Raw genomic sequence first — 25,516 nt, 5'->3', positions numbered from 1 at the left:
TGACCGAGTGGCTCCAACGCCAACCGTGGTCTGAGCGTGGAGGTGTGGTCGGGTCGGGTTAGTGATGAGTTGTTTCTTCTCGCCCCGTTTATTTCTTCAATACTTTTGGGAGATAGTGACTTGGGGTTCTACTTCTAGTCAAGATTCTCATAAATAAAAAATCACTTAAAAAAAGCTCTCTGCAACTGTATAAATTTGAATAATCGTCCGATTAAGTTACATTAATATATTATATTAATTTTTATAAAAAAAAAAAACTAATAAAAGCAGTTTGAAAATTTTGAGTTTTAATAATAAGAACAAAATAAATGGAAAGATCCAGTCCAAAATTTTCAGCGTGCGAGAAATATGTTTCGTACAATAAACGGAACAGAGCTCATGAGACCACCCAACTCTCTCTCGCAAGCACACGCGCCAACGCCATCTCCGTCAAATCCAAGAACCACCACATTTTTCTTCACCCAACAATTTTAATCCCCAAAATGCCCTTCTAGTTCAAAGAATCGGTTCTCTCCTCTCTCTCAGAAGCGTTTATGCCTTTCAGTTTCTTTTCAGAACAGAACGCAACACAGCAAGAGCTCCTTTAAATTCTTTCTCTCTCTCTCTCTCTCTCTCTCTCTCTCTCTCTCTCCCCCAGAGGAAAAACAGGTGATTTTATTTTCGTATTATCCTTTTCTTGGGTAAATTTTGATGATGTGAGTTAATTTCTGAGTTAATTATCTCTGTTTTTGGGATTTATTTTCGTGTTATCCTTTTCTTGGGTAAATTTTAATGATTTATTTTGGAATGGTGGGATCCATTTGAGTTGGTGAGTTAATTTCTGAGCTAATTATCTCTGTTTTTGTGATTTATTTTCGTGTTATCCTTTTCTTGGGTAAATTTTAATGATTTATTTTGGAATGGTGGGATCTATTTGAGTTGGTGAGTTAATTTCTGAGCTAATTATCTCTGTTTTTGTGATTTATTTTAGTTTCTGGACAATGGGTATTGGTGTTTTCTGGTATTTCGGTGTGTTTTGGTATTGGGAACCACCATTTTTAGTGGTTAGTTTGTTCTTCACATTGCTCTTCTTACCATTCCAGTATTGTTAGTTTCGTATCTCATTTTTCTTATCGGAAATCCTTTTTCTGGTGGTGGGCATGGTTTGGTTTGATTGGTACTGTTCAAATTCATGTGATTCTTCTTTTATTTGGGTTTTGAAAATTATAACTTGATTCGTAGATTTGTAGCGAGTCATTATTGTGATGAACTTTGAATTTTGAATTTTTGAGTCGATTGGGTGTTAAAGTTTGAATTTTGAATCGATTGGGTATTAAAGTTTGAATTTGGAATCGATTGAGTGATTAGGGGATTTGTTTGGAAAATTTCATCTTTCGATTTGTCATTGGACTATTGGCCAACTGATGAGGAGAAGTGGGTAGACGAACAAATCTTGTATGGATAAATTATATTCTGTACTGAAAGTAGATGAGCAATGTGGTCCATGTAAGAGCTGATATAGTGATCTGCCCATTAATTGCCAATATGTGAAAAAAAAAAAAGCATCTACGTAATTTGGGGTAGAATTTTACTTTCATTTCTAGCATTTTTAGGATGGAATTGGCAGTCATTCAGGGTGTAGCTGTACGACATAGGTAATATATCCTTTTGGCAACCCGTGCAATTTGTTTAATTGTTAATGTTGTTTCAAATTTGTTTCAGTTGGTCAGCGTGAAGGGTATATTGTACTGTCAGAGTAACTTCGAATACAGTCTCTCGCGTCACTTGTCTACTGAATGTCTCTGTTAGAGGAGGAACGGTGATTGGGGTCTGTGAGGGGATTGTGTTCAGCACAAGGATGCCGACGCTGGCATAGCTACTTGGCTATCTAGATATTGGATTGGAAATCAAGTGGAACATGGATTAGACGACACCAACTTCAACAAGAGCCTCCAGGGTTTGTTGGTCATGAACTGACATTCTACTTGTCTGGTGACAACATATTAATCGTTACGTAGTGGCATTCAGCCTTGTTTTTTATACTAATGGAAGCCTCACCTCAAGGACAAAAGCCTCCTCGCAAATTTCTGTCGACTGGAACCCAGAAAGATCTTTGCTTTGTTGTGCGAGAAGGATCATTGGCTGATGTGGATTCAGCACTAGGTTTACTGAAGAAGAGTGGTGGTGATATAAATTCAAGAAACATTTTTGGTCTCACTCCTCTTCATATTGCAACATGGAGAAACCACATTCCCATTGTTAGGAGGCTTCTTGCGGCTGGCGCTGACCCAGATATTAGGGTTTGTTACTTTACTGATCATTATGTGACATGAATGCTTTTATGTTGTTGCTACTGGCTATTAAGCTGTTTGTTTTATATACTTGAGATTTATTTATTTCTTATTGCCAATTGTGTTTTTGAGTTGCTGTCTGTTGTGACTTCCATAAAATTCAGTTAATCAGACCTGCAGTTAAATAAATGTTCTAGGAAATAGCAAATTATTAGAGACCTAAAGCAACCGGAGGTCAAGGATATAATCGAACTGCTATGATATCATCCCATGATATGATATCATTTGTTTCACTTAATTTCCATGTTGAGTTTCTAGTAAATTGCTAATCTAAGTTTTTACCATGTAAAAAAAAGGTAAATAAAAGAATTACTCAATTTTTAGATAACTACAATTTAAAACTGTTTGGCCATGAATTTTTACAAATAGGCCTCATTTGCAAAGAATGTGACAATTTTGTGATTTTATGGTTTTTTTAATGCTTTTACTTTCTGAAGGCTATAATTTCCAATTATTTCAAACAGTTGGATCAGGAAAGTAAGATTCATTCATATAACAAAATGAATTGATATTTTGAGTGATACTTTTGTGTTTTGGTTGGGTTTCATTTTTAATTTTCATTTAATATCGAAACTGGTATTTATGATTTCTCTTTGCATGGCCCTTCGTATCCTTTATTGCAGGATGGGGAATCTGGATGGAGTAGCCTTCACAGAGCTCTCCATTTTGGTCATCTTGCAGTGGCAAGTATACTTCTCCAGTCTGGTGCTTCTATCACACTAGAGGATTCTAAATCTCGAACACCTATTGATCTCCTCTCTGGGCCTGTCTTGCAAGCTCTTCAAAATGGACACAACTCTGGTATCTACCGCTGTGTTTCGCCAAGGTTTCTGAGGATCATAATATATTTTTTCAGACTGATCTTACTTGTGCTTAGAGATTAGCTGATTCCTGTTGTTGTCTTCAGTTACGACGGAGGTTTATAGTTGGGGAAGTGGTACAAACTATCAACTTGGAACTGGAAATGCACACATACAAAAGTTACCATGCAAGGTTGATGTTCTTCGTTGTTCTTTAATCAAGTTGGTTTCTGCTGCTAAGTTCCATAGTGTGGCAGTCACTTCTCGAGGAGAAGTCTACACTTGGGGGTTTGGAAGAGGAGGACGACTTGGTCACCCTGATTTTGATATACACAGGTACAGACATTTACTATACTATAAGTTTATAACCTCGGTTGATTTAGCATTTCCACATACTGTGTAAAATTAGGTACCAAACAGTTCTTAATGTGTGAATTGTTTGGACAAATTAAATTCATTAACATAACCAAATTTAAGTGTGTAATACTCCTAACATTATATATCCATGTATGGGTACACTATTATGCTTGTCCTTATGTATGAATGTAGCTTCTACGTTGAAGGAACTTTTCATCTTGAACTTGTAAAAAGATGAGATGCAAAGTTAAAAGGCAGTATATTTCTGAAGGTTTATTCACTGTATGAAGTAGAAGTCGAGTTTTGTCACCTTTCACTAAAAAAATGTGGCTAATCAGTTGAAATCTGCGTGCTTTACCTAGTTACACTTTTTTGCGAATCGCCAGTCAAATCCATTTTATTATATGCATTTCAGCGGTCAAGCTGCAGTTATCACACCGCGTCACGTGACATTTGGTATAGGGTCCCGTCGGGTGAAGGCAATTGCGGCAGCTAAACATCACACCGTTATTGCTACGGAGGGTGGGGAAGTGTTCACCTGGGGGTCCAATAGAGGTAAATCATATGGGGATTTAAACTGCCAACTAAAAGGGTTTGCAATTTTCAAATTACTTACTGATCATAATAAAAGAAACACAAATTTTGTATTCTTTAGTCAATGGCTACATTCACAATTCAACTTGTAAGAAAATTGATTTGTGATCAATTTATTGCTGAGATTGACGACCATAGAAAATTGATTCATTCACGTGATGTTATGTAGAGGGTCAGCTTGGCTACACTTCCGTGGATACCCAACCTACACCTCGTAGAGTGAGTTCCCTTAGGTCAAAAGTTGTTGCAGTTGCTGCCGCCAACAAGCACACTGCTGTTGTTTCAAACGGTGGTGAAGTTTTCACATGGGGGTGCAATAGGGAAGGTCAGCTTGGCTATGGTACATCTAACTCTGCTTCAAACTACACCCCAAGATTAGTTGAATCCTTGAAAGGCAAGGTTTTTAAAGGGGTTGCAGCAGCAAAATATCACACAATTATATTGGGAGTTGATGGGGAGGTAATTTTGAACCTGATTTAAAATTGCATATTTTTCAATAGGCTCAAACATTAGTACTTTTATCTGGTATTCATTTCACGATACATTTATAGACTATGTTCGTGCCTGGGATCTTGTGAAAACTTTCCTCTATTTGCTTTATTTGAGCCTAATTCTGTATGTATTTATGTGCCAGGTATACACTTGGGGTCATCGCATTGTCACGCCAAAACGTGTTTTAATTGCAAGAAACTTGAAAAAGAGTGGAACTACCACTTTGAAGTTTCATCGCAAGGAACGGCTTCATGTGGTTTCTATAGCTGCAGGGATGGTATATAGCACAGCTCTGACAGATGATGGCGCATTATTTTATTGGGTGTCATCAGATCCGGATTTCAGAAGCCAGCAGGTTTTACTTTAGTAAATTAGTGATTTGTTGATTGTTTTATCCTTTGGGCGACACATGTTAAATCACTAATCTTCTCTCCGTTCTTTTGTTTGTTTGTACAGCTGTATTCATTGAGTGGAAGAAGTATGGTGAACATATCTGCAGGGAAATACTGGACTGCCGCAGTTACAGCTACAGGTGATGTTTACATGTGGGATGGGAAGAATGGTAAGGATAAGCCACCAGTTGCGACTCGGTTACATGGTACGAAGCGGGCTACTTCAGTTTCTGTAGGCGAAACACACTTGTTGATTATTGGCTCCCTTTATCACCCTGCCTACACTTCCAATAACCCTCCGAAGCAGAAGTCAAATGCCAAAGATGAGCTAGAAGAGCTTGATGAAGATCTTATGTTCAATGACATGGAGTCTGACAATGTTTTACCTACTATCCAAAATGATGATGCTGGGAAGAAGCCCATACCGAGCTTGAAAAGTCTTTGTCAAAAAGTGGCTGCAGAGAATCTAGTGGAGCCACGAAATACTATTCAACTGCTCGAAATTGCCGATTCACTCGTGGCAGATGATTTGCGGAAGTACTGTGAGGTATTCTTTGACTGCTCAATATTTGAAAGAAAAGTTATTTAACTTTTAATCTGTCTCAAATTGTACCTGATTTGAATCTCTCTCCCTCCCTCTGTGTCTGTGTGTGTGGTTGGATGGGCGTATCACTGATGGCTGAAATTATCAGATAGGTCTTTGTATTTTCCTAAAATTTGTCCAAAAAACATTTGATATTTGAGCTGCGCCATTGTCTTATGCTTCTGGTTTTGCAACTTGTGATGCAAAGCTTTCTATTTTACATGTTATATTAATTGATTTTAATTATTGGGGCTGTTCTTTTTTTAACTGCAGGAGATTGCCATACGCAACCTTGACTATATTTTTACAGTATCATCACAAGCTATTGCTAGTGCTTCACCAGATGTTCTAGCTAACCTTGAAAACGTATTGGACCTAAGGTCATCTGAACCATGGAGTTACCGTTGTTTCCCAACTCCTACAGCTACTTTTCCTGCTATTATTTATAGTGAAGAGGAAGATAGTAACGGTGAGGTTCAAAGGACGCGTGATGGCCATACAGAGCAATCCATCTGGAAAAATGAAATCCACCAAAGAGCAGATTCCTTTCTTCAACCCAAAGATGATCCAAATCATGGTATTGAAAAGCAAGTTCGAGCCTTGCGGAAAAAGCTGCAGCAGATTGAGATGCTTGAAGCAAAACAGTCTAGGGGGCAAGTTCTTGATGACCAGCAAATTGCAAAGCTCCAAACGAGGTCAGCTCTAGAGAGCTCGCTGGCTGAGCTTGGTGTTCCAGTTGAGACACCACAGTTGAAGACACCATCGTCAGTTTTGCTAGATGGAAAAGGGAACAAAAAGGTTGAGCCATCAAAAAAACAGAAGAAAAGGAACAAAAAGATGGCAACACAAGTGGATATAGGTTTGTGTTTTTCGGGAAATGAAGGAGAACTAAACCATGCAAATGGTTTCTTGAATACTGAAACCTCTCAAACCTCAAAGGATAAGGTGAGCTTGTGAATTTTTTGAATTAATTTTCTTATCAAGATTGAGTAAGTGATGGTTATCGACTACAAATCTTTTGTCAGTTCATGTTAAGCTGATTTTGTTTTTCTTTTGTGACGTTTGAAACTTTAAATGGGCTTGGGAATCTTTTCAATAATAAGGATTTACGGGTTTAGCATGTGCATAATGAAGCATTATGTAGATAGAGGTATTGAATTTGACCTTCCCTTAATTACTTCCTATATCACTTCACCCCACCTAGATGGGAAAATGTATATATTAAACATCAAGGCGCACACACTAGCGCAATCATTTAGCTTGATCTTGCCATGCTATTTGCCCACTATTATAACCTGCATTTCTTAATTTTCATCAGATTATTGCCTTCTTGCTAAACATGGGCTTGATTTTTGTGACCCTTGTGTTTGTTTAAATATGTTATATGGCTTAGTGTGAACAGAAGTTTTATATTATGTATGTCAAGCAATTCATCTCATTTTCTAAATTGTTTGAAATTTTACGTGTGATAGGAGGAGCATGCCATGATTGAAGGGATTGCGACAAGCCAAACCAATCAAGAGTCAGCTTTGTGTGTTAAGAAGGACAATTTAAACCTAACAAATAACAAGTGTTCATCACCAATAGTGTCCAAGAAGAAGAATAAAAAGGGTGGGCTTTCTATGTTCTTGAGTGGCGCTCTTGATGATGCCCCCAAGCATGTTGCACCCCCTCCACCATCCCCAAAAAGTGAAGGCCCAGCATGGGGTGGTGCTAAATTTTCCAAAGGGTTTGCATCCCTTCGCGAGATTCAGGATGAGCAAAGAAAAACCAAGGAGAGTCAGTCAACTGGGAACAAAAGTCACCCAGAAGATCCTTTCGATGATAGAAGTGATGGAAAGATTCGTCTGAGTTCTTTTTTACCTTCCAAGCCAATACCGTTGGTTTCAACCCATACTCCACTGGCATCTGATGGAGATAGAGGCACACCTTCTTGGACTGCTTCAGGAACTCCTCCCCTTGTTTCTCGCCCATCTCTGAGGGACATCCAAATGCAGCAGGTATATGATTTGCACCCTCTTTCTCGCATACTATGTGTGCCGACATTTTATTATCTTTCTTATGTGTTAGGAATTCTGTATTTTAACTTTGGGTTACGTTCTTGTTACTGCATTGCCAGTGATGATGTTTTGACGGATTTAATTTACGGAACTCTTACCCGTCTTTTTATGTCTCAAAGCAGGGCAAGCAACACCAGAGTGTATCCCAGAGTCCAAAGACAAAAACCACCGGATTCTCAGTCACAAGTGGTCAGGGATCGCCACTGGATACTTCTGGAGTGAACCGGTGGTTCAAACCGGAGGTAGATCAACCGTCACCAATTCGGTCAATTCAGATCGAGGAAAAGGCTATGAAGGAGCTTAGGCGCTTCTACGACAGTGTTAAGATTGTCAAGAAGCCGATGGTAAATTAGGTAGAAATTTAGGCACCTCCCTGTTTTTTCCTTTCAAATCCATAAAGTTGCAGCACTTGTTTTCTCCTCATCCTCCCTTTTATCCTCTCTTTTTTTTGGACCATTTTTCCTCTATGATTTTAGGTTAGGGCAATAACTGGTGGGCTGTGTGAAGGATAACGATAATTGCAGAGGTGGCGGCATCACAAGAGACCATGCAGGATAGATATCGTCATGAGAGTCGAACATGAGACCCCTACTTAATAATAATGAAGAGTGAGAACATGCGGCCACTACTTACCAAATTGTATAGATTAAAAGTTTGTGATTTTTTTTTTTTATGTTTTTGGCCCAAGCCTGAGGTATTCTACACCTCGAAGGATAGGACTAATCGCCAATGAGGTCCCAAATTGCCATGTCTCATCATACTTTCCTTTTCCTTTTCCTATAAATGTAATCATACTTTCCTGTTCCTGTAAATGTATCGCCATGTCTCATGCATTTTGTGCATAATATTTTCTTCAACTTTGTTCTACCCTTATTATGTTGATGTTAAGCTACATTATAGGTAGGGGTGGATTTTTGTCAAATTACCGTGCCAATCGTATCATACCGATTTTGTGCCAAGCTTTTTGTCTCAATCGGTAATGGCACGGTAATGTACTAAACCAAAGTTTTCTGGTACGGTCTTAGTATTCGATGCCATTACCACGGCATTACCGTACTGTACTGAAAAATATAAATCTATATTATTATATATATTTAGTGTTTAGTACATGAAATATATATAAAATCATGTCAACCACAAAAATGGCTCGAAACAAAATGGTACTTACAATTACCATACCATGTCAACCAACTATTTGACATACCAAACGTTGGTAGTACTGAAAATTTGTCACGGTAATGATAATTGATTTTGCAATACCAAAATTTTGGAATGGTAAATGGTACAAAAGTTTTGGTACGGTAACCATACTGAAACCAACGATAAAAAATTGAGAGACAAATATTGGTGACCTGCGACTCGACGGCTGCCGACGAGGAGGTGTGGACGCTGCTTTCGACAGCAACAACATCATATAACCCCTCTATATTTTACGTCGAACCCAATCCAACTCCGGACACTCCTCCCGACGTCCCCATCCACCTATTTCTACGACCCATCCATTTGCCGGTTGGTAATTTCAATAATTTTATCTCAGCACCCATTCACCTGTAAGGATATATTAAATAACCCACTCTAATTTGGATTCATAACTCATCATGTCTATCTCACATTTTAACACAACAAACAACAGACTGAACTCATGTCCATTTCAATTGGTCACAATCTATCCCAACCGGGTCACCAAACATGCCTCAAGTCTCCATCTAGTCCTCATCAATTCTCTAATTTGATTCACCTCACATTTGCTTTGCACAAATGTACTTGTATCAATACATCACACATCACCAAAACAACTTACAGTGACTCCCCCTCTTTATTTCAGGTATCAATAAATTTAGAGCGTAACACATTGAGACTTGCACAATCTAGTGGTGGTACCTCATAGCTTCGAGGCAGGAGCTGTGTCTTTACCCAAGGCAACTGCTGTCTTTGAACCAGATGAGCGCCCCAAGTGCTTACTGATAAAGTCCCAAGCCAACATGAGTTTTTTAACATCTACATTGGTCTTCACTCCAAGTCCATTCAGCATGTACACAACATCTTCCGTGGCAACATTTCCGGAAGCTCCTTTAGCATACGGGCAACCCCAAAGACCTGATACTGATGAATCCACTGTGCTGATTCCTATCTGCCAATACAATAAATGTCATTAAGATTAGTCGGAATTCTAAAAGTATAGTCCACAGAATCATGTAGTCACAAGAATGGGAATCAGTTTGGTGATTTCTCATTGTGTCATTGTTTCCTTGGGCCCCAACTTAATGTGTTGAAGTGCCGATAAATAAATCTATTGTCTTTCGTTTGAGTTCAGATTCCAAATATTGCTCACTTTCTCAAGTTTGAGCTTATATTTTGGATTATGCACCTTCTTCAAGAGCTCCATTTGCTTATTTTGATGTTCATCACACTAACTGTGACAAGCTCAAGACTATGTAGATGACTTCCAATCCAAATTGCATGTCCGAACCAACTTCATTGAGCTTGTTATCACTTCATTTTAGCAACGATGAACCCACAAGAACTGCTAGCGCTCCAAACTAGTCCTCTCAGACCATTGAGTTGGCAAGGGCATATTAAGTACCGTCCTTGTCCCTTAATAAGTGCCAAATGTACTTCGTTGTACATCTTCTAGGATTTTAAATAACTATTATTGAGGCATTTACACTTTGCTACACCTATTAATTAAGTCTTTGCACTTTCCTGCATGAATTCTGAAAACCTTTCAAACATGAACTGTTTATTGATAGTGTTAATCGGGGTAAAAAATTTCAAGACAAACACAATTAGCCTGAGGACTAACACTTTAATTTTGTCAGCTCGAACCATATCAAAATTTATAACTACCTACATATTATTTAATTTCCTGCTAAATTCAAAAGCAATGTGGATTACCTGGAGTGACGCTAGTATGTTTGAAAGAGCTTGCCCATAAGTTTCATTAAAATGGACAGCAGGCATGTCAGTCGGGACCATGCCAATAACAGCTTCAAGCATTGGAACGACAGTACTTGGAGAGGAAAGAAACCCATAGAAGTTAACACACAAAATACACGGTTAACCTTACGGTTTATGGTAGCTCAATCATGTATATACAAGCGGAGCACTAACTAAACAAAATTAGGAAGTTTAGTTTTGGTCACAATTCTATGTTCTATTTTTCTTAATTGAAAGATGAGCAAGACAGGGAAGAAAGTCAGCCATGAAAACCCATAGCCAATGAAGAATAATTTTAAAGATGCTTCAGAGATTCCCTTGACAAATGAAAACTTGTTAAGGTTTCAAGGGGGCGCAATGGAACTACACAAACAGTATGAAACAAGAAAAAAAACAAAGAGAAAAGCATTAGAAAACAAGGAACTGATTGATTGCTCAGAAGCGGCAGACACGAAACAACCACAGAAGAACAACATTTGTCCAATGTATAATTGAATATGCTACATAATGTGAATTGATGGAAGCATAGACAAAATGTCTAAAGTTAACCTGAGGGACCATTTGGGGAGACAAAACTTGTAGGCTCGACAACAGGCAAGCCAGAAGAAACAAGCATTTGAATCAATTGAACCTTGACAGCGGTAGGAACAATGTGCTTCTCATTCTACAGTCCATCCCTCGGACCAACTTCTACAATCTTTACAAATTCCGGAATGTCTTTTAAAACCCGATGCTGCTGCTGCTGGGATCATACAAATTAATTACGACAAAGAACGAATTAAGAGATGGGTGTAATTGTTGAATCATATGGAAAAGAGACGGAGACAGAGGCATTACAGTGCTGAAATTACGACTTGACAAATAGGAAGCCTCAACATTCCCCCCCCCCCCCCCCCCACCGAATCCTGCAAGTGTTCCCTTCACATTCCTCATTTGTCTTGACAACTTAATCGCAATCGCAAACTCAATCACAATCTCAATCTCAATCCACAAACCCTAACATTTTGATCAAACCATGTTGATGATAATTACAAAAATAATAATATTACTCCTAAAATTTCCCAACGAATTGATAGTAAAATTGAATTGATAGCCGCTAACCTCAATTACGACAGCTTTCCGGGAGCGGGCACAGTCGCCATCGCCGGTACGAGATTGATCTTGTATTGTGTAATTTATTTTGCACGCGCACAGGAAAGGTTAGCGGAGGAGGAGATGACAGTAGGGAGGTCAAGAGGGAAATACGGTAAAACTATACAGCTTCCTTCCTATTTGACCCAAAGGACAAAAGCTAATTGATAGTGTTATTCACTCCCATTATTACCTTGCATTCATCTATGTTTAGTGTTTTATCGTTGATCTTCAATTCATTCGATCTGATGGCAAAAAATTGAATGAAATGTATGAGAAGTAAAAGGCTTGCTCACTTGGTGCTCTCTGTCTCGTCACTCTCGCCCCGTAAACAGCTATCAACCCATGACTACGATCCAGCGTCCAAAGATTCATGGACGGATGCAACGGATTACATTTATGGGGCGGGAGATTTGGCATTTTGTTGGCCAAAATTATGATGAGTATTGGACAAGGATAGCTTGCCATCTAACTTATTACAATCTAGGGACAATTTTCTTTGGCGAGTTTGTTTTGGTTTGTGACATTAAAGACCGTAAGATAAGCAAGCACATACATCGAAAGGAAATCCTTCCTTATTTTGCTCCAAATGTGTATATTTGGTGGAATCTGCAAGGTACATTGAAATACTTAATATAATCATACTATTGACAGTTGTAGATATGGTCATTGGATGTCATTACAACATATAACCGTAGCCAAATTCTCAATTTTGATTTTTAGTTTCGATGCAGTGTACCATTTCGTAGTATACATTTCTTCCACATCCGTCCGCCATCCTTCACTCTTCTTCATGTCTGACGAAAAATTGAAAATTAAAACTGAAAATCTGTTTTGCAACAATGTCATAAATGATCTCAATGCACATAAAAATCTAACAGTAAGTCCACAAAATGAATTCCGCCATACCTTCTATTATTCATAAATCTTGAACTTGTCAGGGGCTTCCTTACGTATTCATCGTACGTTTATTTATTTCTCTACTCTTTTCTGTTCCTCATGAGTACAAATCTACATAAAACTTCAGAGGGAAGAGAAAATAGGAACACCTGGCAAGGTGGTTCCTGCATCAACAATGTAAATGTTGCCAGACACATATTCAGAAGAGTCATGTACCAAATATCTAAGTAGCGATGTCAATGCTGGATCCGAAGTCCCATATGTTCGTAAAGGGACAATTTTCATAGCCACATTGGGTATCCATTTTTTTTGCATAAGACCCTCCGTAATTTCCGACCTGAAAAGTCCAGGTGATATTGCGTTCACTCTGATTTTGTGCACCCCCAACTCCATAGCCATAGTCTGGTTAAAATAATAAGATTTAGTATAGTTCCATCAAAGCCGTCACCCACACTACGATGTGCAGAGAACTACAGAACATAATCCTTAAGAAAATTCTCAAAACGAAATACAAATAGTGAAACTTATGAGAGAAAAATAAAACAACGAGAGAATAAGCAAAGGTAGTACCGGTGCTATGACAAAGTTGAGGATAAAATCTTAAAATGGGAAAGAAAGAATAGGCAATGATAGTGTTGGTGTCCGTCATATTAGTTTTACTGTGTCTCATTCCCAATTCTAGTAACTTCAATTCTCTTAACACCTCCACTTTTCCTTTCGACAAGCATCTAATCCACAATGATCAATGTCTAGGATGTACAATGGTTCAAACTGGAAACTTCGACCATGAGCTTGCGGTAACCACAGCTTTGTGTAAACTCACTTTAGTGACTGATGATAACCCAAGCTGCTCTGAACTTAACCCAACAAAGAAACACATTATTTGGGTTGAGCCAGAGATGAAATTGGATACTAATTAAGTTTGGGTAAAGTCTGGTAACTTGGTTAAGCTTACGCCAAAAAACTTCCAAGTCTTTGGGAATTCCCCATACAAAAGTTACAGCACATGAAGATGGCAAGCATTTTGGCATTTAGATGTTACGACTAATGAACTAAAGAGACCGAGAATCAAAACCGGCTTAAAATGGGCGCATAAGGGAAAGTACAGGGTATAGCCCATAGCCTCAATGGCAATATTCCTCTACAAGACTAAAAAAGAATTGAAATACTCCTAGGCAGATTTTGGTCCTTCAGTCTATGTTTGGCACTCCAAAAAAGTCATCATGCACTCCATGTACAATTTCGGCCTTATGTTTCTCAGGAGGCAGGTGTCCCTTCAAGTTCTTATATTTCATATATAGGCCAAAAGAAACAAAAATAGAATGCCTTCAACTTACGCGATTAATATGATTTTCCCTATGAGCATGTTAGAGATAATACCTTTGTTAAGGTGTTTACGCCAGCCTTTGAACAAATGTATGCTGTACCTCCAGGCAAATGTCCACGATTAATACCAGCAATGGAAGATATATTGACGATTGATCCTCCCTGATCAGCATCTCGCATGCGTATAGCAACAAACTTTGAAACCAACCAGGAACCCGTTAAATTTGTCCTGAAAACATGATTCCATTCCTCCTCAGACAATTCCAATGCAGAATTCACATTACCTAAGAAACACAGATGGTAGTAAGCATCTATTACACACCAATACTGAAATATATGCTCATAGAAAATTGGGACTTGTACTACTAATGAAAAGAACATCATATTTAACTTTCACAAAATGATACTCGTCAATAAAAAACTTAGACCTTAAAATCTATATTTAGGGAATAACTTTTCTGTGTAACTGACCTTAACAAGAGTGTCATTGGCTTTGAAATTTTGTACGTATGAAGTGTATAAAATATCTATCATGGCTTGCAAAAGCAAGGTCCAACGACGAACTATTCTGACTAGCTGATAATCCATACATAATAAGTGAATATGTGTGTAATTGTAGTTGGCTTATAATGAGGATAGGGACTGAGTCTAGTCCAGTCCGAATCCGATAAAGTCCCACCCCCACCCCTCTAGAGGTAGCGTAGAGGGCACATGTTTGTATACAATACTTGGGACAGTCAATCAAACCCGGAACGAACAAAGTGTTGAATTGAATCGGACCAGTCTCTACTGGGGGTTGTGTTCAGTAGTTCAGTATTGTCATTGGTAAGTTCATTTTAGTTCATGAACTGAAACAATCAAAGAAGCAATTTGGATTACCAAAATACAATTCTAAAGTGAAACTAACATACATAAAGCAATGAATGCTCGCACAACAGGATTCCTATTGCCTTCTATGCATCGTTTTGTTTACAAATTCGAGTTTCCAGGTTTTCCTCTCGAGTCCAAACTCTATGAATTTATCATGGAATGAATTCTAAGAGCCTATATGCAGCTTAATTTGATCGTTGGTTTCTCTATAATAATTTAACCCCAAACGAGAAAGCAAATCCAAAACAAATAACATAAAAAGGCAGGGAAGCTACCCAAACCAACCTCTAATACCGGCATTGTTAACAAGGGCATCGATGCGCCCAAACGCGTCCCAAGCCTTGTTCACAGACTTCTCAATAGCTGGGCCATCGGCGCTGACATCCAGCTCAACAGCCACGGCCCGCGGGTCACCTCCAGGAATATTATCAGCAACAGCAGAAGAAGAAAAAGACGGAGCGGTAATGGAGAGCTGGTTGATTTGATCGCAAACGGACTGAAGGCGGTCGATGCGGCGAGCGGCGGCTACGATTCTGCATCCGGCTTTAGCCAAGTCTAAGCAAAAGTCGCGGCCGAGGCCAGAGGAAGCGCCGGTGACCATGACAACCTTACCGTGGAGGTGGCGCCACGGCTCCAGGTGGTCCGACACTTGATGAGAATTCTCCATATTTGATAATCGACAACTATGAGCTCTGAATTATAGATGTGAAGAAGACATACATGCGCAACTGTTACTGCTAAATCTTGATATTCATATGTGCAAGTGAAACAGGGTCCACTGCAAGATGATAGAACCTACCCATCACCAATTAAAATGACACATACGCCAAAAAAAAAAAATATATATTATATAATAAATCGGTTCGGATTTCACCTGGGGAATGAGAACCTCCTCAAAATGAATTTTAAATATTTTTTATTTTCTTCAACATCTTAACACAACTATTTCACCAAACAATATTGCTTGCAAGTTGCAACAAAGTTGAATAGTTAGAGATCATACATTACACTTACTATCCTTCCTTGTTTTGTAATGAACAATATATCAAAAAGTCACACAATCTTTTTAGCAAAAAAACAGTCACATAACTGTTGCTTACCTCTATACAATTCACATGTCTCGTATCCATACAATTAACATGTCTCAGTTCTCAGATTCATAATGTTATAGCATACATACTATTCTTCTTCTTCTTTGTCATAAAATGCCAAAATCACTTGCATTAATCAAATCAACACTTACATGAACAACAACATGGCAACAAAATTTGACTTGGAAAAACCCGCTGTCATATGTTTTATTATTTTGCTGATGTGACGTGCTCAAAATAAATGGTTAGTTTGGCCCAAGTGTTACGTTTTTCATGTATAAATTGATAATGTTCGTGGTGGTGTCATCATCTCTTCTTATATATACCAGACAAGCAAACAAATCAACAAAAAACCCTGAAAAGTAGCTCACAAATGTAATTATATGAATGCAAGAAGACTCAACATCTTACTTGATAATATCAAACTCGTGTCTATGATCATGATAAACTCTTTAGGATACAAAAAATCACTCTTTTCTTTATATACAACTCAGGCCATCCAAGAAACACTAAAACACAACCCCTAAATCCAACTGAATCAGAGTAAAACAAATTCGAATATAATTTTCTAAATTCAGATTAAAAAGAATCTATTTGTTTTTTTTTGTTAACTAAAGAATATATTTGTTTGGAGCAGATGAAATTGCAGTCACCGTGAGCACATCTTCATAAATGCGAAATTTCTAATCGTTAAATTGGATTAGACAAAGTCATGAAAGTTTTTCTAAAGCCCAATTATATTAAATCACAAATTTGAAGCAAATTTTGACATGCAATAGGTCAATAAGTTAGTAATCATTCAGACTAACCTTGATGGCAGGCGTTGGAGGAATCGTCTAATTACCATCGGAAAGCTTGAATCCGAACAAAGCTCCTAGGTTATAGGGAGATGTTGTTGATGTGAAGTTCAACAAGCAAAGGGTGAAGGAGAGGAATTTCAATTTGAAAGATAGCAGAGTGGCTACTTGGTGAGGAGAAGTCGACGAGTCATAGAAGATTTTCTAGGGCCTCAAACAAAAACTGAAACCTATCAAGCCGGTTTCTATGCACTTCTGTTTTCGGTTCGGATTTTTTGGTTTTGGAAACTGCGACTTAAAGCCTAGATTTAGGCTTCTCTTTTTTTTTTACCTTGGCAACCCGCACCTAGTTTTGCGCCTGCTTTTATTTACTAGTATGCAGTCGACATTAAATCACAAATGGGCTTAGAAGAAAAAAATTATCTTACTTATATTGCTGATTCCTGATTGGACTTGATCTATGATCTATTGAATTAACTTATTGACCTGTAGTCCACTTTTTATAAATTACAACCCAAAATTTTATTACAACCTTGTAGGTACCCGAAGAAATCCAAATCAAAATCACTACTCACATTGGGCCCCCAAAGCAATCCAAATCACTACACCAGTTGTGTATTGTATATTGTGTTCTTGCAAGTACCCATTTTTTGAACTTGAAGTTCACTTAAATCGAATCTGAAGTTTCGAATTAGTTTTTGAAACCCAAAGTTTTCATCATAAAATAATACACCCATGAAAAATTCAAAGTTATTCATGCAAATTAAACTAAACCATGTCTTAGAACCCAGACGTTCTAACTTTGATGCTTATGGAGGCTTTTTTTTATTACCAATAGCACCAACCATAATCTTGTCCCTCCATTTAGTTGATTGCCAAACCTTAACAAATTTGATTTCACCGACATGGAAGTTTCTGACAGAAACTACTTTATGCAGATACAATACATGAAACACCACTTGACTATCAAAAAGTTGAGAATTCATTGAAGCCAACAATGGCGTGGAAGAGTTGAACAAGGATGATGAAGGAAGAAGATGAGTGACATTGGAAGAGTTTAAGAGTTTGATGCTAGTAAACTCTCCCAATGTGGCCGGTCTCCTTGAGAGAAAGAGAGAGCAAAAAGTTCTCTCATCTTTCCTTAAAGAAACTCTAATGAGGGAAGAAGTTATAAAGTTGCTTTTATAGTAATTCCAAATGGATCACGGATTGTCTACCCTCCCACTTCCCGTGCCTTCTTGTTTGTGTGGTCACGGTTAAGCCACGTCAACATTTTATATTACTATTCATTTTTGTCTTATTATCTCTATAAAAAAATAATATAAAATGTTGACGTGGCTTAACCATGACCACACAAAACAGGAAAGCACGGGAAGTGGGAGGGCAGACAATCCTTGTCCTTCCAAATGAGTGGCAAACTTGTAATAAGTCTACCAACACCATCCCTTCTCTCTATGGCCAACCACACGTAGTTAATTAGAGTAATTCGCTCATTTTGTTTTAGTTGTCACACAACTTAAACCTTATGTACCTTTTAGACCAAAACCCATTTAAGTCCCAAAACTAGCTTAAGGCCTAAAATGAACCTTTCATTCTTGATTAATTAATTTTTAATTAATCCTTACCATATACAATTAAACTATTTAATTTTCCTTATTCATCTTCGTTATATCCTTCAATCAATACCTCACACGGTATGCGATCCATTAGGTTTCTCTTAGCGAGGCAGTGTGCGATAATAACTCTTACTAATTGATTGTAAATTGAAACTTACTTTCAATTCTCCTTTAGTGATTATACATCTTCAGGGCTTTCACAAACCATGAGTGACACCTAGCAATATGTCATGACTACCTAAGCTAATTAGAAGAGGTTGGAAAACCTATTCAGTTTGGGATTATGAATGCAATACGGTCTTTCTCTAATATTGTACTCTTGATCACATTGTTTGGTTTGATAGTTTATTCATGTCTACTATCAAATGTGATTTTCTTGTCTATATGATTACCTTTAATGTGATTTGCAACTTCCTAAATCTCATTCATACTCTGACTAGAGATTCTTATTTATATCATAGAGTATTCTCCCTTAACAGTTTGAAGGTTAGAGATCATTTGTTGCGCATTCACTTCCATCTATGGTTAAGTGGCTTAACCCCAATTATGTCATGGACACCCTTTGATGGAGTGCCTTTAACACTGTTAAAGATCAAGGACCTAACTACAAGATAACTATAATGCCTCAAGTCAAATGACTACTTTGCATTATCCCAACTATGAGTTCTCAAATGACATGAGTATGAGAATTTCTCGTTGATCGTGTTCAGTGAACTCATTTTCTATTGAGCATTTATCTACTGGTCTTGATATCAATCACACCAATGACTCAAGATCAGTCACTCTCCCAGAGAGAAGACATGGCATGTACTAATCTTAACAGATCGTGAATGCCCAATTGGCAATCTTATGATCAGGAACGTTTAGGATATTTGTATGACAATGAATGGTCTCATAAATCAAATTTCTTTAGATTACATTCTCCTAATTACATATTCCTTATACTTATTGTTTAAGCGTATAACATTAATGGCTTTAAACAACAATCTTTGCCCTTATATTAAACTAGTTTAGTTTAATATGTGAAATATTCGTAAAGTATCATCATATGCTTAGGTTTAGGGCACATTGCCAACAATCTCCCACTTGCACTAGAGCTAATCAGACGTGTCATCAGTGATGATACCTCTTTTGAAGTCATTTCAACAATAGATGAGTAGTAGGCCTAGAATTTTCTACTTCTTCTTAGTCACTCTTTTTACAACGATTGGTGTGGGGTTGAGACCCATTGGTGTGGCCCTTCGGGGATGAGTTAAATTAAATGTGGTTCCTTCCAAGTGATTTAATTTGGATTTATCCGTACTTAGGGGAAGTTCTGTTGAATTTTTAGTAGATTTTAATAGTTGACAACTTTTGTTGTGACTTCATGCATATCATGGCTTTATCACCCATCCGAGTGATGGCCAACATTCCTCAATTTCGATGCCCACTGAAATTCGAGTTGGAGTGTGTCATAGGTTGACTCATCAACTTGAAATGAAAAGAAGCCGAGTTGGAAATATGGTCAATGGACCTGATTAAAAAAAATACCTTGCACTAATCCTAATAATGTATCACATTTGTTGTCTTAAGTCTAATTATCTCATTATTTGGGGATCTACAAGAGAGAAAAGAAAGCAATATCCACATGAGTTAAGAGGAAGTGAGATGAAATTTGAATTTATCTCCATAGTTGAAGCAAAACCCACATTTACATCTCTGATAATGTAAATGTAATTTTTATATCTTAACTTTACACTTATCAATTGGACATGCTCTAAAATGGATTTTTGCTCAGTTAAAAGATTTAAATGTTAATACATCCCCTTGTTTCGTAATAGAGTTTACAGTAACAAAAAATTAAGTTTATCTTTATTTTACTAAATATATTTGTGAAAACAAATTTCATTAATATATAAATGATAGAGAAGTGGTGGTAGCGGCGATGATGACGACGATGGTGACAATAACACTTGTGGTGGGGGTGACAGAGTTGGCCATAGAAATGTGGGTTATAGTAGAGGTGGTGGTGGCGATGTGATGGGTGGCAGTGGCAATAATGGTTGTGGTAGAGGAATGGTGGTAACAATGGTTGTGATAAGGGTCAAAGAAAAATTGTGGTGATGACTACGAAGATGATGGTGGGTTGGCAACGCTTACAATAGTGAGAGGGATGAAGATTTGTTCTACCCTTATTATGTTGATGTTAAGCTACATTATAGGGATGAAGATTCAAATTTAGCTGCAAACAAAATATACCCTGTTTTAGTTAATTTGACTAAATTCAAGTCTGTACAATATCACGAATTTAGAACGCTAACATCATTTCCAACTAAAAATAGCGGATGCAAGCAAACTTGTCATTAAAACATTTTTGTTCTACATTCTTAGCAATTTGGGACTTGAGATTTTAAAATCAGGGAGTTGTATTGATGTTTGTCCGTTGGCAAAGCAAATTCGCCAACGATTTAGCCTTAGTTCTTTTTCAACTTCAAGTAGTTTATCTTAATACATTGTCGCATTTGGGGTTAGAGTTGGTTGATCAATCGCACTGGCATAGGTTGACAAATGATCAACCCAATTCAATCCAATAAATAACTGAGTTGAAGCTGAATTGAGTTGAAGCTGAATTGGGTTAGGACATGTTATAACTAAGAATAAAAGTCCACTTATTCAGGTTTAAATTCGGGTTGGACATTGCGAGCTCGGGCTGACCTAACCCAAATAGCATCCCTAATTCAAGTGCATATATAAAACAATTAATATAATATTTGCATTTACAGGTTTTTTTTTATTTATTGCATTTCTAAATTTACTACATTTTATAAAGCCTAGAGGGTGCATTTGATACGAAAATAAAAATAAGCTGACGTGTAACTCTTGTCATCGATTATTAGAACATAGTCGGAAGTAAATTCATTCAAGTGTTGCACCATGAACCGAGGAAACATATCAATCCACTCTTGAGTACCCAAAACTCGGTCTAATCTCACCTTGATGCCGCCCCCTTTTGTTGTGAACCACGTATATATATTCCCTAAGAAGGCCGCCAGATCACTGAACTGACATTGCTCCACAATTTTATGGAGACCCTCCATTTGCCCTTGACGCCGAATATTACCCCTCCTGCTCGTTTGCTTGGAGAATTTCATTAAATCACCAAGGCAAAGCCAAGGTCGAGATTCGTTGTCACATAGGGAATCCAGCAATTGCCAGGACTTATAACAGTCGCATGTTGCTGGAAAACCATAAAAGTCAGTCAGTCGCCAATAATTCACATCCTCAGGAGCACCCACATTGAAATCGACATGGTTCTGTAAGACCGTAAGCTTAAATTAAGTTCCCCCTTCCATAATACACATAGACCTCTCAAGCTACATCTCCTATCAACTGTGAAACTTCGATCCTAATTCAACTTCAATCGCAGTCGTTCCATGTGACAAGCATTACTTTTGATATCACCATAATATAAAGGTGAGATTAATAGTGGTAATGATGACGTAAGGTGAAATCAAACTAAATGGATCTTAATGGATACTCATTAACAACTCAATGGGTTGATTTGCCACATCTACCCTACACGTCATTTCTTTCACTAACCCTAAGGAAACCAAATACATGATCCTCATGCACCCGGCAGTAGGACGGGTGACGAAAGGATAATACTTAGGTACTCACTTACTTTTTTTTTTTTGAACAAACAATATTAACTACACTAAGGGAGAGGGGGTGGGCTTAGCCTTACAATGAGCTAACAATAATATGGTTCAAACTCGCTTTTGACGAGAATCGAACTTAAAACCTCACACTTACAAGTGAAGAGGAATATCACTAGACCGTAGTATTAAGTGGTAGGTACTCACTTACTTTATAAACTCACTTTTTTATTTAGGTCTAATGATATTTTAACACATTTTATTGTTTTAAAAATAATAAACATGTTAACTAATTTTTCTTGAACTTTATAAACAAAAAACACATGACATCTTTTTATTGGGCTAAATCCGAAAATAAGTATATAAGGTACTCATATTTAGGAGGTTGATGGGGGGTACCACCAACTCATCGATGGGTGGGGGGACTTCCCCTATTATCCGTAACGCAAACACATTCGCCAACAAAGCAACTCTTCAATTTGCCTGGTTTGCAATCAATCCTGTACTCGCAATCCCTGTAATGTCTGCATTGGGGCTCGCCTTCTTCTACTGCCACGGCTGACTTGGGAATGCAAACGCATTTGCCATCACGGCAAAGTTTGAGGCCACCCGGATTACATTTAACTAGAAAGTCGCAATCAACGTCATGAATGCATACTTTCGCACTGGCTTCTTCTACTAGCGCTGCAGCTCCCACTTCTGCAGTTGATCCTGACAATATCGATACGCCTGAAAAATATACAATGATCATGCACATGTTAGTTAATTAAAATACGTAAAGATTAATATGGAACTAATCTTTTACATGTAATTTCAGTAATGAGAGAGAGACTCACAGATTGCAATACTGCAAAAGGTGGCAAAACCCATTTTGAAAGAAAAAACCATTGTTTTATTATGTGATGAGGATTGAGGACGAAGACCAAAAACTTTGGTTGTTGATGTGAGAGCTCCTCAGTTGGCTTCCTCAATATTTGTACTGGGTGATTTGACTCCATTAATTTGTGGATAGAAAAATAAAAATGGAAGACAAAATAAAATTTTAAATCTGATATGGATTTTGCTACCTACCCATTTTTGGACCTGACATTTATAATTAATATAGATTACAACTACTAAATTTGACCATATTTTATGGCAAAACATTCCTATTTTTTGTGGATTAGTTACCAAGTAAAATCTCATTTCCTTTGTGTATAATAACCCGCAAATCATGTTTGAGTGAGTTCTCTCAAAATCTTAAAATCCACATGAGATTTGTTATGAAAGCTCTTCAAATTCACCAAAATCTTTCATTTTTTAGAAATTCTTTTAAATTCAAATCCTAATTGAATAGACTTGTCCTACACTCTTTTAAAACTCTAAATGAACACACCCGAATTTATAAAGTTTTAAGCTGAATTTTCAATAAATCATTTGAAATTTTAATTGAATACCTCTAAAGTCTTAATCTTTCAAATAGGCCTTCAAATTTCAAATCATGTTTGAGTGAGTTCTCTCAAAATCTTAAAATCCACATGAGATTTGTTAAATCACTATGAAAGCTCTTCAAATTCACCAAAATCTTTCATTTTTTAGAAATTCTTTTAAATTCAAATCCTAATTGAATAGACATGTCATACACTCTTTTAAAATTCTAAATGAACACACCCGAATTTATAAAGTTTTAAGCTGAATTTTCAATAAATCATTTGAAATTTTAATTGAATACCTCTAAAGTCTTAATCTTTCAAATAGGCCTACAAATTTCAAAAGTTACAATTCGTGATCACTTCTTTTTATTTTTTATTTTTGGTAAAACCTTTCCGAAAAAGGAGAAGAATTTATTCTAAACAATAAATTACAAACAAAGGCCGACACACAAAATAAGACCAGAAATACAATTGGACCTCCCAGCTAATTAAGAGAAGCTCAACTCTCAGGAAGAGAGATATCGTCTCACACGGAGAGAAAAAGTTCTGATTCGTTACCAAGGTGTTTTGGTGATAATCTGTCAAGACTATGAAAAAAAATTGACCTATTGAACTCTGTATGAAACTTATTTTTCTTCAACACATACTACAATTCCTCGTGCCATAAAGAACATAGTGGATCCTAAAACAAAACTAGTTGAAAATAAATGGACGAACAAACAAAATATAACTATGAATATATTTTATTAAATGAGATTGTTGAGACGGTTATATAACTCGAAAGGACTACATTGTGAATGAATTGTTATTCATACTATATTATAAGCTATTTATAAAGAACAAAACCTAGAAACCTATTTCGAATAGGCTAGCTCATATGCTAAACTAACAAGCAAACTCAAATAATCAAATAATCATAAGTGATCCAACCATATGTTCCCTTGATGGATGCTCTTGTTGCAGCAATAGGCTTCCAGGAACTGAAGGGGCCAAGGCGTAACTGAAATGTTTTATTTGGTTCAAAAATGTGTCCAGCAATTGGCTTCACGTGCAAGCTTTCTCGAACTCAGTTCAAAAACGTTGATCAGCTGCCGATGACTGTAGGAGACTGCACATTATCACCCTTTCTCTCCTTTGTATAGAAACTGAACTTTCCTCTTTCATTCAATATGTCAAATAATTACAACAATGTTAATATATATACTTGTGGACTTTCTAACAGATTACACTAATGCCCTTAACCAATCTAACAATATACAAAACTATTTAACAACAACTTAATGACTAAACTTTAGCTTCTTTACACCCCCTCAAGCTGAACTTGGAAGCATTAAAGGGACTAAGAGAAAGCTTGGACTGTAGGTATAAGAACCGATGTCTGGACAAAGACTTGGTGTGAATGTCGGCCAACTGATCTTGACTACAAACATACTGAATTTTGATAAGACGAGCAAGAACAAGTTCACGAATGTAATGATAGTCAATTTCAATGTGTTTAGTCCGGGCATGAAGAACATGATTAGAAGCTAAAGAGATGGCAGAAATATTATCACACCAGAGATGAGGAATCTGTGGTAGGGAAAAGCCAATGTCCCTGAACACTTTACATATCCATGTAATTTCTGCCGATGTATGAGCTAAGGACTGATACTCGGCCTCAGTAGAAGATTGGGCAACCGTAGACTGTTTCTTAGCACTCCAACTAATCAAGTTAGAACCAAGAAATATACAATAACCACCAGTGGATCGCCGGTCAAAAGTACACCCTGCCCAATCAGCATCAGAATAGGCAGTAAGATTCAAATTGCCGGGTTTAAACCAAAGGCCATGTGTGAGAGTACCTTTTAAGAACCGAATAATCCTTTTGGCAGCTTGAAGATGAGAATCCCGTGGAGCATGCATAAATTGAAAAACTTGATTGACCGCAAACGAGATGTCTAGTCTTGTCCAAGTGAGATACTGCAAGCCACCAACAAGGGATCTGTACTTTGTAGGATTAGACAAAAGGGCACCAGTATGATCAAGCTTGGCTATGCCCAAAGGAATGGAACAGGGTTTAACACCCTCCATCTTGGTTTTCTGTAGAAGATCAAGCAAATATTTGCCTTGATGTAGAAAAATACCATCAGAAGACCGGTGCACCTCGAGACCCAAAAAATAATGCAGGGAACCAAGATCCTTGACTGGAAAAAC

At 37.4% G+C, this 25,516-nt stretch overlaps 3 protein-coding genes across 9 annotated transcripts; 1 reads left to right on the top strand and 2 right to left on the bottom strand.

Moving 5' to 3' along the window:
• Positions 1-310: 310 nt before the first annotated feature.
• On the top strand, positions 311-8,468 carry LOC103449318 (uncharacterized). Of its 4 annotated transcripts, none has more exons than XM_070809397.1 (12): positions 311-648; positions 1,702-2,279; positions 2,954-3,131; positions 3,238-3,466; positions 3,903-4,042; positions 4,251-4,540; positions 4,716-4,928; positions 5,030-5,512; positions 5,822-6,493; positions 7,021-7,548; positions 7,731-7,961; positions 8,085-8,468. In XM_070809397.1, exons 2-11 carry the CDS (start codon positions 2,025-2,027, stop codon positions 7,959-7,961), a joined length of 3,219 nt encoding a protein of 1,072 aa, XP_070665498.1. In that variant the 5' UTR covers positions 311-648; positions 1,702-2,024; the 3' UTR covers positions 8,085-8,468. The 4 variants fall into 4 exon arrangements, with proteins under 4 accessions (XP_070665498.1, XP_028946098.2, XP_070665499.1 ...); XM_029090265.2 differs by having other exon boundaries at positions 7,728-7,961; XM_070809398.1 differs by having other exon boundaries at positions 2,954-3,156; positions 7,728-7,961.
• Positions 8,469-9,167: 699 nt separating this feature from the next.
• LOC103449317 (hydroxymethylglutaryl-CoA lyase, mitochondrial-like) lies at positions 9,168-11,788 on the bottom strand. Its single transcript, XM_070809407.1, has 5 exons — positions 11,647-11,788; positions 11,383-11,541; positions 11,095-11,284; positions 10,504-10,619; positions 9,168-9,739 (listed from the first exon to the last, which is right to left on the bottom strand). The coding sequence occupies exons 3-5, from the start codon at positions 11,159-11,161 to the stop codon at positions 9,491-9,493; spliced, it is 432 nt and encodes a 143-aa protein (XP_070665508.1). The 5' UTR covers positions 11,162-11,284; positions 11,383-11,541; positions 11,647-11,788; the 3' UTR covers positions 9,168-9,490.
• A 441-nt stretch (positions 11,789-12,229) lies between these two features.
• On the bottom strand, positions 12,230-15,667 carry LOC103449316 (uncharacterized). Of its 4 annotated transcripts, XM_070809406.1 has the most exons (6): positions 15,058-15,667; positions 13,957-14,186; positions 12,793-12,978; positions 12,586-12,666; positions 12,416-12,473; positions 12,230-12,285 (listed from the first exon to the last, which is right to left on the bottom strand). In XM_070809406.1, the coding sequence occupies exons 1-4, from the start codon at positions 15,437-15,439 to the stop codon at positions 12,649-12,651; spliced, it is 816 nt and encodes a 271-aa protein (XP_070665507.1). In that variant the 5' UTR covers positions 15,440-15,667; the 3' UTR covers positions 12,230-12,285; positions 12,416-12,473; positions 12,586-12,648. The 4 variants fall into 4 exon arrangements, with proteins under 4 accessions (XP_070665507.1, XP_070665505.1, XP_070665506.1 ...); XM_070809404.1 differs by having other exon boundaries at positions 12,586-12,978; XM_070809405.1 differs by having other exon boundaries at positions 12,230-12,473.
• Between the last annotated feature and the right edge of the window lie 9,849 nt (positions 15,668-25,516).

The sequence above is a fragment of the Malus domestica genome, chromosome 12 (genome assembly GCF_042453785.1).
Source record: "Malus domestica chromosome 12, GDT2T_hap1".
NCBI lineage: Eukaryota > Viridiplantae > Streptophyta > Magnoliopsida > Rosales > Rosaceae > Malus > Malus domestica.
The sequence above is the reverse complement of the archived record's forward strand: the minus strand, read 5'-3'. Positions and strand labels throughout refer to the sequence as shown.